This window comes from Neurospora tetrasperma, assembly GCF_000213175.1.
Source record: "Neurospora tetrasperma FGSC 2508 unplaced genomic scaffold NEUTE1scaffold_1, whole genome shotgun sequence".
NCBI classification, from domain to species: Eukaryota; Fungi; Ascomycota; class Sordariomycetes; order Sordariales; family Sordariaceae; genus Neurospora; species Neurospora tetrasperma.
In genome coordinates this window covers 1-14,324 of record NW_009799099.1, presented here as the reverse complement: position 1 = coordinate 14,324, position 14,324 = coordinate 1, and the positions used below count along the sequence as shown (strand labels likewise).

Sequence of the window (14,324 nt, the reverse complement as noted above, 5' to 3'; positions counted from 1 at the left end):
AAGTCCCGTCGAAGGGACCTCAGGAATACCACTCGGCCCCTGTGACGCCGGTAGTGCAGTAGTGGAGGCCCTTGAGCTGGGCCCCCGGGTAGTTGGAAACAAGGTAGCAGCTGGCGAGGATGTCGACGGCCTCCATCTGGTGGGGAGGCGAAGCGACGACGTCCTCGCCGTAGTAATTACTACTACTACTAAAAAGATTATCCTGTTTCATTGGCGCCATTGCTGAGAGATGCCACCTTGTCGGCTTTGCGATGATTTTGAGGGGTGGTAGTTGATGAGGAGATGAGAATTGGGCGATGGACGACGGATGTCGTTGATGGAAATCGATGTCGATGGATGGCACTAGGTCGTAGGCGATGGTCTTGGGTGAGGTCCGGTGTTGTCGATGTTGACGAGGGAGTAGATAGTGTAGTATGGATGGTTGGGTGATTGACGGATAGATAGGTAGATATACCGTAGCAGCAGGGGTTGGGCAATTGATGAAGATAAGGTGTTAATTGGGCTGCAGGGGATTTTTTTTCTTTTAGGGATGGATTGGCGTGGCGGTGTGGTTGGCTGTTGTGGTCAGTCAGGGTGGAATTGGGAGGAAATGGATCGAGACTTTTTGTTGTCTAGTGTACTGCTGGTCTAAATGCCGTGCAAGTGCTGCTGTGACTGTGACCAGATTTGTGAGGAGGTTCGGGGGGCAAATTGCGTTTATTCACCACTTTACAAATGAGGAAACAATGGGGTAATCTGCCCAGTTCTGCCTTTTTGTGCCATCACGTGGTCGCTTGGCTCGCTGACTGCAAGTCTTGGCTGAGCGCAGCATTGGACTTTCACTTGTTGCCTGTTTCCCTGTCTTGGCATGTGCTCTTCCAACTTGGATGTTTTCCCCACCCGAAACGGCCGTAGCTCTCGCTTGCTGTGTCATCGCAATCTCGAGATGCCTTTTTTTATTTTCTTTCCTTTTCTGTACGACAGGCCAAGTCCTCGACAGCTGAGTGCTTGGATGTACGACAAACAGTGTACTCCATTTCATTAGTACGTAACGCAAAACCAACCTCAAAACGAGCCCTCGGCGCCAAGTCAACGAACAGACAATAAGAGACCCCCCCTTGAAACACTCTGGAACCCCCTTCCTCGGAGGGATCAACCTGGGCCTATCGATAAGGACGACAAGTCTCCTCGACCGAGGGCGGGGGGCTTCGGTGATCCTTCAAGACGTGTAACTCTCCGACTGAACCGGACACAAATATCATGTTGGGCACTTTCACTTTGACGATTTGCATTGGGTCTTGGTGCATAGTCGTCTATCCAGCAAACATGGACCTTCAAACAGATTCAGGCGGGAAAGGTTTGACATGGACAAATCGACCATTCAATGCCAACGGTTCATGAATCGTGACATGGTCCGAGGATTGGGTCGAGAAGAAGGTCAGAGTGTCAAAGGAGGTGCGAGGCATGACACGCCCGGATGACCACCTTCCCCCTCCCCTCCAACCTGACACCTACCTAGGACATGGCTTTGAAAAGGTAGGTATATCTTATGTCGATCGCTCCCGCGTCTTAGTTTGTCGTTTGAGTTTGGATTCCTTTGTTTGCTCGAGTCTGTTCAAGAGTTCAGTTCTTTCGCTATTCGACTTGGTGATCTTCGGTTCGCTGCTGTCGAGTAACCTCAAATTCGCCTTTGGAGATTTCGAATCCCGTACATGTATCACAGCACCGGCCAACGACACCATGGTTTTCAACTTGTACACCACCACCAGCTCGCCGGCTTCGGCCGATAGTGGCCCAATCAAACCCATCTACCTCCTCCCGAGTTTCAGCTTGCCCTTTCGTCGACGCAGGCCATCCACCACACTCACTCAGATATACGATCACCACCTGGATGACACCGAGTCCGATGGCCTCCCATCGCTTTCCAGTTCTCCCGATTCATTCACCACCGCCTTTTCATCCGATTACACCCCGATTCAGCCAACATCTACCCGTCTCTCCCCCACCCAACCCGACATCCTTCGCTGCGCCCACTGCGCGTCCGACATAGCCTTCACTTCTCAAATCATCAGCAAAGGCTTCCACGGTCGCCACGGCCGGGCGTATCTCGTCTCACCCACACCTTCCCAGGCCCCAGGCCCCCATCCGTCTCCTGGCTTCTTTTCTTCATTCACCCATCACCCGTCATCTGCTGTTATCAGGACGACAGAACTGCCCAACATCTTTACAGAAGCCCCCGAAATCCGCCGCCTGGTAACGGGCCAGCACACCGTCGCTGACATCACCTGCGCCGTGTGCGGGACCAAGCTGGGGTGGAAGTACGTGGATGCAAAGGAGAGTTCACAAAAGTATAAAGTCGGGAAATTCATCTTGGAGTGCGCGAGGGTCGTGACGTTTCGGAGTTGGGAGGATTCGCCCAAGGACAAACAGGAGGGTGTCGTCGGTGACATGGGGAAGAATGGAAGGCAGGGGTTGGTCAAGGGTGCGAGTGGAAGACGGAAGCAAAAGGAAGCAGCTGCGGAGGAGACGGCGGTGCAAGGTGAAGAACAGGAACCCGTGTCGCCAACTGCGGTGGTCTTTGACTCGGACGACGACTCTGAATGCGATGACATCTTTGCTGGAGTCTGGGATGCCGAGACCGTGGCTAAGCGGCGCAAGGGGAAGCTGACCAACATGAAGCCGCCTAGGGGAGGGCTTTTTTGGTCGTGATGGATGACCTGTTAGCCGGAGTTGTTTGCTTTGGTCGGAGAATGTGGGAGTATGGGCTGCCATTACTAGAGGTAGTCTCATGGAGCTGAGCTGAATACTGAGCATCGTGCTCGAATTCCGGCATAGTGGCGAGCGTTTGCATGGATGTCAAGTGGTCATCAGATTATCATTTGGACCTTGGCTTGACGAATGGAGTGTGTGTTCCTAGCCAGAGCGAGTCTTTTGGGCATTTCATTTGGACGCTTCATGGCTGGTATGGTGGTCTGGCTGCAAGTGATGCTTTCCGTATCGGATCTCCAGAACTACGGGACTACCTAGGACGGGGCGTTTTGCGGTTATTTGGAAGCTCTACTTCACCTAGAACGTTGATATGGGTTTTCCGTTTTCTTGATTCACTGGCTTCATTTTTTCTTTTTACTCATAGCGCTGGGGCACGGATGGGGATACGATATAGGGCATCATCGGTCTAAGGCATTAGCGCAAGGTGTTCGAACCGGTGTGGAACTGGTATCACATAATGGGTATTTCGAACTGAACTAATTGACTACTTTCCAACATCATCCACTGACACAAAATGTGTCCACGCATGACGCCGCACTCCATGCTGCTACTCCTCCCAACAGCAACCACTCCCGCTTAAGCGTTCATGGGCTCCTCAGCAACGTAGTGCAGATAGGCACCCAAGAGCTTGATGCCCTCAATGTAGTTCTTCTTGTCAAGCTTCTCATTGATGGAGTGAGCACCGTCGGTGGAGCTTCCCATGGGCAGCAGAAGGACGTTCTTGCCAGTAGCCTCCTCGAAAGTCAAGGTGATGGGAATGGAACCACCCTCGCGAGTGAAATCGGGCTTCATGCCCCAGACACGCTCGGTAGCCTTGGCAGCAGCAGCAAAGTTCCAGTGGTTGGGGCTGGCCTTCCACCACTTGCCGCAGTGCTGGGCGTACACATTCATGGTGTTCTTGGAGCCGAGCTTCTTGAACACCTCGTTGACGTGATCGTACACGCACTGGTTGGTCTTCTCAATCTCCATATCGGGCACGGTGCGGATCGAGAACTTGCCGATGACCTTGGCGGGAATGACGGTCTTGGCTCCAGGGTTGGAAAAGGCACCCTCGACACCGTGAATGGACAGGGAAGGGAAGCGCCAGCGGGCCATGAGGGTCTTCTTCTTGTCCTCGAAGATGGTGGTCTTGCTACCGAGCGACTCGTGGAGGGTCTCCATGGTAAAGGCAATGTCATCGTACAAACCATCCTCCTCAGGGGTCACAGGGGCGACCTGCTCAGCGATGCCCTTGATCTGGATCTTGCCGTCCGTGTCGACAAGCGAGGCAAGGATGCGGACGAGGTCGGTCATGGGCTCCTGGGCGGTACCGCCAAAGACACCAGAGTGAAGATCGGCACCGGGGCCGGAAACCTCGACGCTGTAGTAGTTGCAGCCACGGAGACCGTAGGTCAGGCAGGGACGCTCGGTGCCGAGCCAGTAGTTGTCGCTGATGCAAACGGCGTCGGCATCGGCAAAGTACTTTTTGCCCTCAGCCATGACGAGCTCCTCGAGACCGTCCGAGCCGTACTCCTCCATGCCCTCGAAGCACATGAGGAGGTTGACGGGGAAGTCGACGCCGGCGGCCTTGTGAGCCTCAATGGCGTTGAGCCAGCCCAGGACGGGGCCCTTGTCATCGGTGGCACCACGGCCGCACATGCGCCCGTCCTCCTTGACGGTCAGGTCAAAGGGCTCCGTGTCCCAGCCGTCGCTCTTTTCGGCGGGCTGGACGTCGTAGTGGCCGTAGACGAGGATGGTGCGCTTGTTCTTGTCGTTGCCGTAGCGGGCAAGGACGACGGGAGGGAGATCGAGGTCGGTGCCCTCCTGCTTGCCGAGAGGACGGAGCTCGACGGTGGCGCCCAGCTTGGTCAGCTCATCGGCGAGCCACTGGCCCATGCGGACGACATCGGGACGGCGGGCAGCCTCGGACGAGATGGAGGGGATGGCAACGGCCTGGCGCAGGCGGTCGATGAAGTGGTCCGACAGGGAGTCCACCTTTTGGAAGTAGCTGTCGAGTTGGGGAGCCATTTTGCGAGCTTGGTGGGCGCGGGTCGACTCGGTCAGGTATGTTTTGGTGAGGGAGAAAGGGGAGACAGAAGCCGGCGGGGAGAAGAATGGTTTTGTCGGACGAGTGATGGCGGCGATAGGACGGCGGACCTGGATCAATCGGGAAGGTCGCCAACCCAGCGTGCGGGGCATTGTCGCGGATGACGGCGAAGAGACTGCTGTGGTCGCAGGGCAACGGGCTGGCAATATCGGGAGACCTTCAGTGGACTTTCAACTAACAAAAAAAGAGGGGTCCCTCGTGGGCGTTCCCCGCTCTCTGCGCTTACTGTCGGCAAGTCTAGCGTCCCGTCCTTGGCAGGGTCTGGTGGGTCGTTTGATTGGGTGGTGATAAGGTGATGTGCGATAAGAGACATGACGTGGGCTCGTCCTGAACAAAATAGGTGAGACCTTTGACAGTATACCTTGGGTATACTCGTCTACGCATCCCAGCGTCTTTGTTACACTTCTCATCTTGAGTTCTAGCTTGCCGTCGAAGTAGGGCAAGATTTGCTATCTTGTCGAAGATGTCAACTTGGCCCTCGCGCCATCCAGACAATCACCATGCGACTGGGCAACCAAGCGGGATGCGGAAATCGCGATGCAGATGACAATGTCGGAGTGGTCATCTTCCATCTTATGGCTGATGAAGTAAGCTTCTCTTCAAGGAGAGTACAACGCCCGGTGTCCACAACTTGACTTCTTTTGTCTTGACGACTATCGAGTTGATGAGTCAGCAATACATGGGTGAAGCGCTCCTTCGCAAAGATGCCGCACCTGTCCCATCAAGACAATCACTAGCTTCCGTCGGTGAATTCTTTGTGATATTCAAAATACGGTCAACTCCTTGATTTTCTCTCCGTTCAAGTTTTTTCCCTCACCCGGATTTTTCGTCTTGTACTCTGCCGGTATGAAGCAGCACAGCCTCCGTTGCCATACTCGACGATATGAAAAGGTCTTGGCGTTTCTGTGGGCAACAGACACTCGCCATTTACCAGTTTAGATTTTGGAATAAACTTCTTCAGGCTTCCATCCACGAAGAAAAGCCCGCGAATTCACAGTTGTCATCAAGTTTGAAGTGTCGTGGTGTTGTAAAAGTGGTGCACTTGTCGAGTGTCTGCGTAGCACAGTTCTGCCAAAGTGTCTGGAGAAATAGCATGACGCGATCAAACTTGGTCAAAGACTGACTGAAGCAAAAGAAAGCAAATACCCAGGGGCTCAGAACTGAAGTTTCATTCGAGACGTGACCAGCTGCTAACCCCCATTTATCAATCTCAGCTTCCAACACACCTGCCTCCAGCTTCCGCTTCAACACATCAACCACCTTTTCCTCCTCACGGTCAGTTTCCCTCTTATCTGATTTGGCCTGTAGCATCATAGGTTGATGTTAGCAAGTCATACTGCCCCAACTTCTCGCGCGCGTTGGACGTGAACTACACAAATTCTCAACCATGTCTTTACGCTCTCTCTCTCCGTGTCCTGTAGAAGACCTTTCTCTTTAGTTTCATCCAACAATGCGCTTTGTATATGGGAAAGAACGCTACGTCCAGTCTATATCATGAAATGGAAGTCTGTTGGTCAGTTTTGTCTTCTGAGTACGAAGTGTTTCGTCGACCTGAGAGAAAATCCATCCCGAATCCCGCGTTCCTGCCGCTGTACACATGTAGGGAAGCCGCGTACCTGCCGCCCCGCCAGCTTTTTTCCCATCCGGACTGCAATCCCAATTCAGGTCCTGTACCAAGCCCTGGCAGCACGCACCGTTCCAGTTCTTTCTCATTCCCATATTCTGCGATTCTCTTGAACCTTTTCCCTCTCCACAACACAACACGCAACCACAGTATGAACCCCCTCCCTTCTCGCCACTCCCTTTGCTGCCCTTTACCGTCGTGCCTCCTTTATCTCTATACAATTTTGCTAACTGGCCTGCGATACAGTTGCCAAAATGTCAGACAAACCATCAGACCAAACTCCCAAACAACGTGGAAGATCCTCTAGATCGAGATCTCCCCCAGCCGGGCCTGCCCCAGCTCGGGACCGGAGAGACCACCAACGGAAGCGCAATACCGGAGGCACTCAACATGGCCAACCGGCCCTTTCAAACTCGGATCAACGACAGATCCGCCGTTTGTTTGAGGCCCACCAAAGTGTGACGAACCGTTACAAGCACAGGAGTATATCGCTGGGATCAGAACAACGGTAAGAGTAGCCGAAAGGTACTAATCGATTGTAGAAGCTATTGCTTGCTGAAGAGCCCAGTATTCAGGAAGCCTGGGGAGGCCTTCCTTTATACTGGTTCTTCAGTATGCGCCGTTGCGCCGTTGAGGCCATTCCCGGCCACCCGGCGCGGCCCTGATTGGTCTAACTAGCTGCTTACATAAGTGATCCCTTATTGGATCGTAACACAAAGCACACAAGGGGTTGGTAAGTCCATGTCGGACTTGCCCACCATCAAGCCGAACTATGACGGGATAGGAAAGCTCTTTCCTCTGATCTCGGACGACGAGGTTTTCCTCAAATTCCACAATGAGAAGGGAAGGAAGCCAGACTACATGGAGCGCCTCTCCAATGACCCGAGCACTCCTCACTTCAATTGGATGGCGCGCCAAACCAGTTCCGGCAGGCCAAACGCTTACCTGGCCAAGACAACAACCGACCGCGAGTCGTTGCTTGCCTTGGTCAACTCAATCGAGAGGCTCGCCATGGAAAGCAACACCCCGGTTGCCAATGTGAGAATTGAGTTTGTCCCACAGTTCTTTGTTGAAAAACATCGCAACGAAGTTGAGGGCATCATCCATGACCAGGAAGAGCCAATCGCCATCGACTACGACGATCAACCGGCCGCTGAGGTTGCCAAAGGTCCCTCCGTCTCGGTTCCAGATGTTGTCTGCGGCAACAAACTGTGTGGCAAAAAAGGTCACACAATCGCCCAGTGTATCATTCCAGACCCCCAAACGGGTCTCGTGTATGGTTGTCCATTGTGCAACACAGACGAGCACCTCGTTGACTGGAGGTGCCCTGTGAAGCCCATGCCTGCTCCAGGAACACAGTTGGACCCCAAGGTGATCCAGGAGTACATCGAGAGGCTTCTCGACGTATGCTTTGTCAAAAGGGCCAACAGGCCCTTCTTCGCAACCAATGGCATGACCTGGCCTTCTCTTTTCCAATCTTACCGGCACTTTGCGGAGGACATCAAGACTTACGAGGAACTCAACAAGTCATCCTGGGATACAAGGGGCCACTATCCATGGACTCCAGAGTACGCCATGCGCATGGTTGACTCTGCGGAGAAAATGGACGAGATGAAGAAATTTGACCCGACCACACATACATGTCGTAATGTCGGCTGCTCTCACTTTCATTCTCGGGACCCTGTATACAACAAATACAAGTCCTTGTCCGAGACCATCGACGCGTTTTTCAAAGGAGAATGGAATGTTGCGACTGGTTGGATCCCTACCACGCATGTGGACCGACTTACCAGGTTGTCGTATCTGGAAGCTCAAGCCCGTCGGCTAGTCGAAAGCGCCGAGTTCCTTGTCAAAGAGGAGCCTGGTGCTGAAGCACCACCGGCGCCTGTGAAGCCCGAGTCCTTCCCACCTCCCACCATCGTGTCCAACGCTTCCAACTTGGTGCAATATGTGTGGAACGAACAAACACAGAACTTCGACGCTGGTGTCGATTGGTCGTTCTCCAGCTTCGTCACCACCAGAGACAAGGCACCGAAGCTGCTCCGTCGGTGCGATCCCGAGGCTGACTATGCCATCAACTATGCAGCATGGGTGTTTAAGCACCAACGGCCAGACAACGGGCCAGTTGGCGACTCTCTCGAGGATTAGGCTCTCCGCGCCGTGATCCAGGTCGCGGAGATTCAACAATGGAAGAGCAGAGTGGCCGAGCTGGGTCGCCAAGGTGAAGAAAGAAGAAACGCCCGAGAGGCGGAAGACAGAGAGTTGGCCCTGGAGGCTGAAAACTCTAGATCAAAAGGATATGTTCACGTCAAATGTGAACATGACTAACTTCTTCATCCCGGCTAATCTGTCGGTGATTTCTGACAGTGAGCGACCCTCACCAAACGCTGAGGGCCCTTTGACTCAGCGAGACTTTTGATAGACATTGAATACAAATATTTGATGTCCGTCACTTCAAATTGTGTTTCGTGTGTCTTTGCCTGTGATTGTCCCTATGTGATTGTATGATTCGTTGGTCCAGCCTTGTCGCGTGCAAACATCGCACTTTCCTTTCTCGTGAGACCAAAGTCTGTGCCCTGGGTTCCTTTCGCTTGGATTTCGACTCAGCGGTACACTCGAAACTTTTGCTAATTTCCTGTACCCCGTCTTTCATTTCATGATTTTCCATTGACGTCCACAGATCCAAGCCTAGTATCGTACTTCATCAACCCAACTCGCAAAACCAACTCACCTAGTTCAAGTAAACGTCCGCTAACATGCTTTCTAGATGCCAGTTTGGCACATACGGTTCTTGTGACCGCGAGTGACCGGACTATCGAGACCGCCATCGAGGCCGCGGACGAGCGCACGAGCGATGGGAAAACCGAGACTACGAACGAGAATACAAGACGGCCCCATGACAGAGACCACAATCGAAGGCGTTCGCCTAGCCCTCCATGTCATTGATCACTGGCGGCAGACGGCGACCCATTCCGACATTGAAGGATATACCGACACCGCTGCCCAGGGCGCTCGCCTAGCCTTCATCAGTCACAGGAGGTAGAAAGAAATAGCGACATGCAACAGAGATATACATAGGGACGCAGCGTGCCCAGACAGAAGCGTCGAGTGATTGGCCTCACTGGCGTCACATCAAGATGGTCAGGCCACCCGATGGCTCCCTCTCAGTTCTGCCCCTACCGAGCGAGTCGCCTGCGCTCAGCAAAACGGGAGATACGAGACGGACAGTCACGGACTTGCTTGAGCATTGCCCCACGGTGCCGGTGTTGAACTGGGCTAGCGAAACCGACCAACCGAACCAACATCGCATCAAGATATCCGCAAAAGACGCTCCACTCTTGACCAATCCCGATGACTCTCTTCGGTGTGTCTGACCCCTGCAATGGCGTCGGGTACGACCCTCCAGTCCAATTTTACCCATGTAGTCTAGACCTATAAAGCCTGGTTAGTTGTCCCACACTCCCTTTCACAAATTTTGTCCCTTTATTCCCCAACATCTTTGGCATTCATCTGAGGTCTCCTTCAAGGCCGTCATACTGTCATGGCAGGCTCTCGTGCGTCCCTCATGGAGTGGACAGTCGACGACGGCACCGATAACGAAGCTGCATTCAACGGTCAAAACATTCCCCACAGTCTGTCCTCCAAAGTCACCCAATGGTGTCTGATACGCGGTATTCGACACCACCCCGGCTTCGCCACTGAGTTGCACGGTGCTCCAGAGCTCCCTTCCATCACCCGAGCGCTCAACGCGCGCGCCATCATGAGCAGCAAAGTCCCGCAGATGGAGAAGGAGGAAGAATTTCCATATTGCTTTTGGCACCCTGATCTGCCCAGCGAGCAAACACTCCGGCAGCTTCTCGCCCGGTATGGAGAGACCCGGCCAACCATCCAGTATCAAGTCGGACGTGTGTGTGCGATGGCCGGCTACACTGCTTTGTACGATGAGCTCCATCTCTTGCCCGAGGTGGCCATTGCAGAGGAAGCCCGCGATAGCTCTGCGCCAGGAAGCAAAGCCATTTACGAGTCCATCATGCGCCAACCAGCCCGTTACTCCATCATGGACGACTACGCCCTCAAGATCCGGACGGAAGATCCCAGACCGGTTGCTTTCCTCATGGGAAACACATGCACCCGCCAAACTCTTGTCAACTACCCCATGCCCGCCGGCAACCTCTTCAACCCTCACACCATCCCGGCCCCCATCTTTGACATAACCGAGGACCGCAACCTTTCCTTCGACAAGAACGCTCTCCGCCCCTCCCAAATTCCCGTTTCGGAAGATACCCTCCGGCTCTTGTACGCCCCGCTCCCGCTAAATCTACCGTCCCACGCCGCTTCCATGGCCGACAAGAACCTCCTCATCCTCATGGCCGCTTGGTCCAGCAACATTGAGCGGTACTCGCGTCTCCGGCGGCCTGGTGTCGTCATCCCTGGCGAGTTGCAGTGCATCGTGCGCGGCATCTACCACTCGGTCTTCTTCGCCAAGTGGTGGGCATCTCCAGAGCAACTGAAGGTTCAGAAACAGCTGGGAATCAACCTGATGCCATTTATCCACGCACGCTTTGTCATGCACAACGATCTCTCGTGGATAAAGGAGGATACGCCCGAGGAGGACATGCCGACGATCATGTGGGTTCCGGACCATGCCGAGCAGAGCACGTACTTGGCCATGGCGCGGATGAGACCGACGGAGAGAACCAAGTTTCGGTGCGCGAGGGCCCTGATCGCCATAGGCGATTACGAAGGGTATGAGAAGCTGGGCACGGGCCCGGACAGGACCCAGTACTGGGAAGCCCAAAGCCGGCAATGCAAAGAAGAGGCGTCAGGATTTGAGGGCGTGGGAAAGAAGTTTTTGGAGGATATTGAAAAGAAGGCCAAGGAGAAATGGGGGACAAGAAACATCAATGAGCGCCCTGATGACCCGGATCATTTGTATGTGGCGGAGTGGCATTATGAGTTGACAAATATGGCTGAAAACGAGGTTGAGGATGAATGGAATCTGGTGTGGTTGACGCACATGCTCGACGTTGGGGATAAACCGCCTCGATCGATCAACTTGTATCGGCAGGTCAAGACAGAGATGACGGGATTTGATGAGCTCAGCAACGGGACCTACATACGAGCCATGACAGAGGAGGAGTATGAGGATTGGTTTGCACAAGCCGACCACTACGCTGACCCCAGACAGCCCAATGACTTTAACCAAGACTGTGGCGTACAAGGCATCTTGTTGCGCGTGGCAGCAATGGACGAAGTGAAGAGAATGGTATCAGAGGGGTTTGAGTGGCGAAATCTGTCTCAAATGTATCGAAACTGGGATCATGTACCGGAGGATGAAAGGGAGTACCTTGGGGTATATCCGAGAAAGGAGAAGTGGGGGATGAAATATCTCCGCCGCAAACTTGTCAGAGGCAGAAGTGGTAAGATGGTGTGGGCTGGAGTATGGTAATCGATGGCCGTTGTGGGGGACGCTGAGATCATGTCATGGAAGGGGACATAGGGGTGGAAGACAAACGGTTTTCTCAAGTCGCTGCAAACGCAGAATGTCATGGCATCTGTCAAGCTATTTCTTTCAACTCGTCTTGTTTCCAAATATATTACTTCTGTTTGCTCAGATATCCCAAAAAAAAAAAACGTGATAGGTCGGCCCTAATATCCCTTGGGTTTCCAGCTCTTGGATTTGCTCTTTGCCGTCCGCCAGTGTCAACCGATTGCCCAAGAACTGACTCTTTGTTTGGGATCTGGTCGGTTCGTTGTATCGTGCGAGGATTTTGCGGCAAATTTGAGGTCGAAGACTTGTACGTAAATTGACAGGGACGAACGGCTTTGGTGTATAGGAACTCGGTTGTCGTACATATTACTTGAGGACGCTTCATCCCTAACGTTGCAGCAGGACAATCTGTAGAGCGTCAATGCTTCTAGAACTGGATATTTGGCCAGAAACGTACATTAGGGCTGGGTGCAGGCATCCAGTATATAGCCTGCATGTCTAACTACAACGAGAGAGCATATCAGTGTACAAATACGAGGCTCATGACTTGGAACGCAGGGAGTTACATTAACCAGGTATCGAGAGGTATAAAGCCATCTCGCCTCCCCCCCTCATTCCCCTTTCGTTGTAGTTACCTCTTTGACTTTCCTTGACCGAGAGTCGCTTATTGTGACCCAGCTTGTATGTCTTTTTGCCCCCCAATCTCTACGTTTGTTTTCCTCTTGATTCGCCACACATAGCTCTCTGCGGTCGGTATTGCTTCGTCACGTTCGGGTTTGGCCTACTGACCAAAGCCATCGTATCAGCACATTGCCAAGTCAAGTAGTCAATAGAACAAGACCCGACTGAGGACTTTGGCACGGACAGAACGTACCCCAACCACTCTAGCCCGGCAGTCCATACTCTAATGTTTAGAGGCGTCGCTAAATCCTTTTCACTACTTCAATTTGCAGATCACGGGCGGAGTTAGTAGGCGCCGACGGACGTTTGGGAAACATCTAAGCATAGCGGGGTAATATGGATCACCAATTACCGAATATCTTGCCCAAACTCTTGTATCTTGGCTTTGCCAACACGCCTGTCGGACTCGGCCACGACAGCGGGCAACTTATAGACGTCGGGGTCGCGTCGGCTATAGTGTCCAGGTGTAAGCTTTAGGGGGTATGAAACTATAACATCTAGTCGGCGATATCGTGACTGGGATGGTAAGCTTACTTGTAGTATTTATAAATTATCGGGACCATCCCCGGGGGATGGGAGTATAGCCTTGAAGCCTTCCTCGAATCGCAGTAATACGTCAAGGCTAACAAACACGGATTAGCAAGGCACTGAACTAAAGAACGCGGCGAAGGCATGGCCGCTTCAATTCTCTAGCTAAGCTAGGCTAGCGCGGGGGCCAAGCTAGAAAAGTGGGTCGGCCAGCAAGGAACCACTACAATCCGTTGTCCGCTACTAGGATTTCGCAACAGCATTATTCGATTTCCAAACGGCCCAGGTCTCTTATCGCTAAAGTCCAGATCAGCACGTCGTCTCTAGTCGTCCAGATCTGCGACATTCGACGGGACTGAAGAACCGTGACAAAGTTTCCGTATTTCGACTCAATTCACCACCTTCTCAACAACCGCCATCACCAAACCGACATTAAGGCCGCTAGTACGTACGATCGGTGATACTCCACGCAAAGCAACGCGTCCCACCAAAGCACGCCGAGATCTTTAACTTTCCCTATCCTCCTGGTCAGTCCCCTCCTCGTTTCAGTCATAGCTTCGACGACTAACACCAGGACTACAATCCTAAGCTTCGTTGCAACCTCGACTCGACGTACAATCGTCCAAATACCACCACGCGACAAGTCTTTCGATACAGCACGAACATAATAGTAATCAAACGCTAACGCTTAATTTTAACCCACATTCAATTCGACGGACCGTCCCAAACCAAGCCTCCTCGCCCAGCGCGACATATCTCTTACCAAGCCAGCAACGCCCTACAGCCTCGAAGCCTAGAAATTTAGGGTATTATCACCTGGCCCGTAGGATCCCCAACAAGGCTTGAAAGCTTCCAAGTTGCTTATTCTAACAGGACAAGTCCGTTGAAATTTTACTGCAGGATCGATATAGGTACGTATTCAGGCAATCAAAACCCGCAGGCCCTACAAGCATTTTGGCACTGATTGTACGGTCACTTGCGTGAAAATGCTATATGCAAGCAGCTAGGTTAGGGTTAGGGTTAGGGTTAGGGTTAGGGTTAGGGTTAGGGTTAGGGTTAGGGTTAGGGTTAGGGTTAGGGTTAGGGTTAGGGTTAGGGTTAGGGTTAGGGTTAGGGTTAGGGTTAGGGTTAGGGTTAGGGTTAGGGTTAGGGTTAGGGTTAGGGTT

At 52.9% G+C, this 14,324-nt stretch overlaps 6 protein-coding genes across 6 annotated transcripts; 3 read left to right on the top strand and 3 right to left on the bottom strand.

Moving 5' to 3' along the window:
- Nucleotides 1-19: 19 nt before the first annotated feature.
- On the bottom strand, nt 20-220 carry NEUTE1DRAFT_34665 (uncharacterized protein; the record flags this gene model as incomplete). Its single annotated transcript, XM_009848765.1, has 1 exon — nt 20-220. The coding sequence occupies one exon, from the start codon at nt 218-220 to the stop codon at nt 20-22; it is 201 nt and encodes a 66-aa protein (XP_009847067.1).
- Nucleotides 221-1,534: 1,314 nt separating this feature from the next.
- NEUTE1DRAFT_56096 (uncharacterized protein) lies at nt 1,535-2,643 on the top strand (the record flags this gene model as incomplete). The annotated part of the gene is made up of 2 exons (XM_009848899.1): nt 1,535-2,422; nt 2,519-2,643. Coding segments are annotated over 2 exons (828 nt in total), but the record flags the coding sequence as incomplete, so codon positions are not given.
- On the bottom strand, nt 2,611-4,931 carry NEUTE1DRAFT_115595 (uncharacterized protein; the record flags this gene model as incomplete). The annotated part of the gene is made up of 1 exon (XM_009849110.1): nt 2,611-4,931. The coding sequence occupies one exon, from the start codon at nt 4,924-4,926 to the stop codon at nt 3,325-3,327; it is 1,602 nt and encodes a 533-aa protein (XP_009847412.1).
- An 860-nt stretch (nt 4,932-5,791) lies between these two features.
- Nucleotides 5,792-6,145, bottom strand: NEUTE1DRAFT_34497 (uncharacterized protein; the record flags this gene model as incomplete). Its single annotated transcript, XM_009848757.1, has 2 exons — nt 5,792-6,021; nt 6,061-6,145. The coding sequence occupies 2 exons, from the start codon at nt 6,143-6,145 to the stop codon at nt 5,792-5,794; spliced, it is 315 nt and encodes a 104-aa protein (XP_009847059.1).
- A 567-nt stretch (nt 6,146-6,712) lies between these two features.
- NEUTE1DRAFT_97261 (uncharacterized protein) lies at nt 6,713-8,606 on the top strand (the record flags this gene model as incomplete). Its single annotated transcript, XM_009849109.1, has 2 exons — nt 6,713-6,916; nt 7,302-8,606. 2 exons carry the CDS (start codon nt 6,713-6,715, stop codon nt 8,604-8,606), a joined length of 1,509 nt encoding a protein of 502 aa, XP_009847411.1.
- Nucleotides 8,607-9,999: 1,393 nt separating this feature from the next.
- On the top strand, nt 10,000-12,072 carry NEUTE1DRAFT_143574 (uncharacterized protein; the record flags this gene model as incomplete). The annotated part of the gene is made up of 1 exon (XM_009849108.1): nt 10,000-12,072. One exon carries the CDS (start codon nt 10,000-10,002, stop codon nt 11,905-11,907), a length of 1,908 nt encoding a protein of 635 aa, XP_009847410.1.
- Between the last annotated feature and the right edge of the window lie 2,252 nt (nt 12,073-14,324).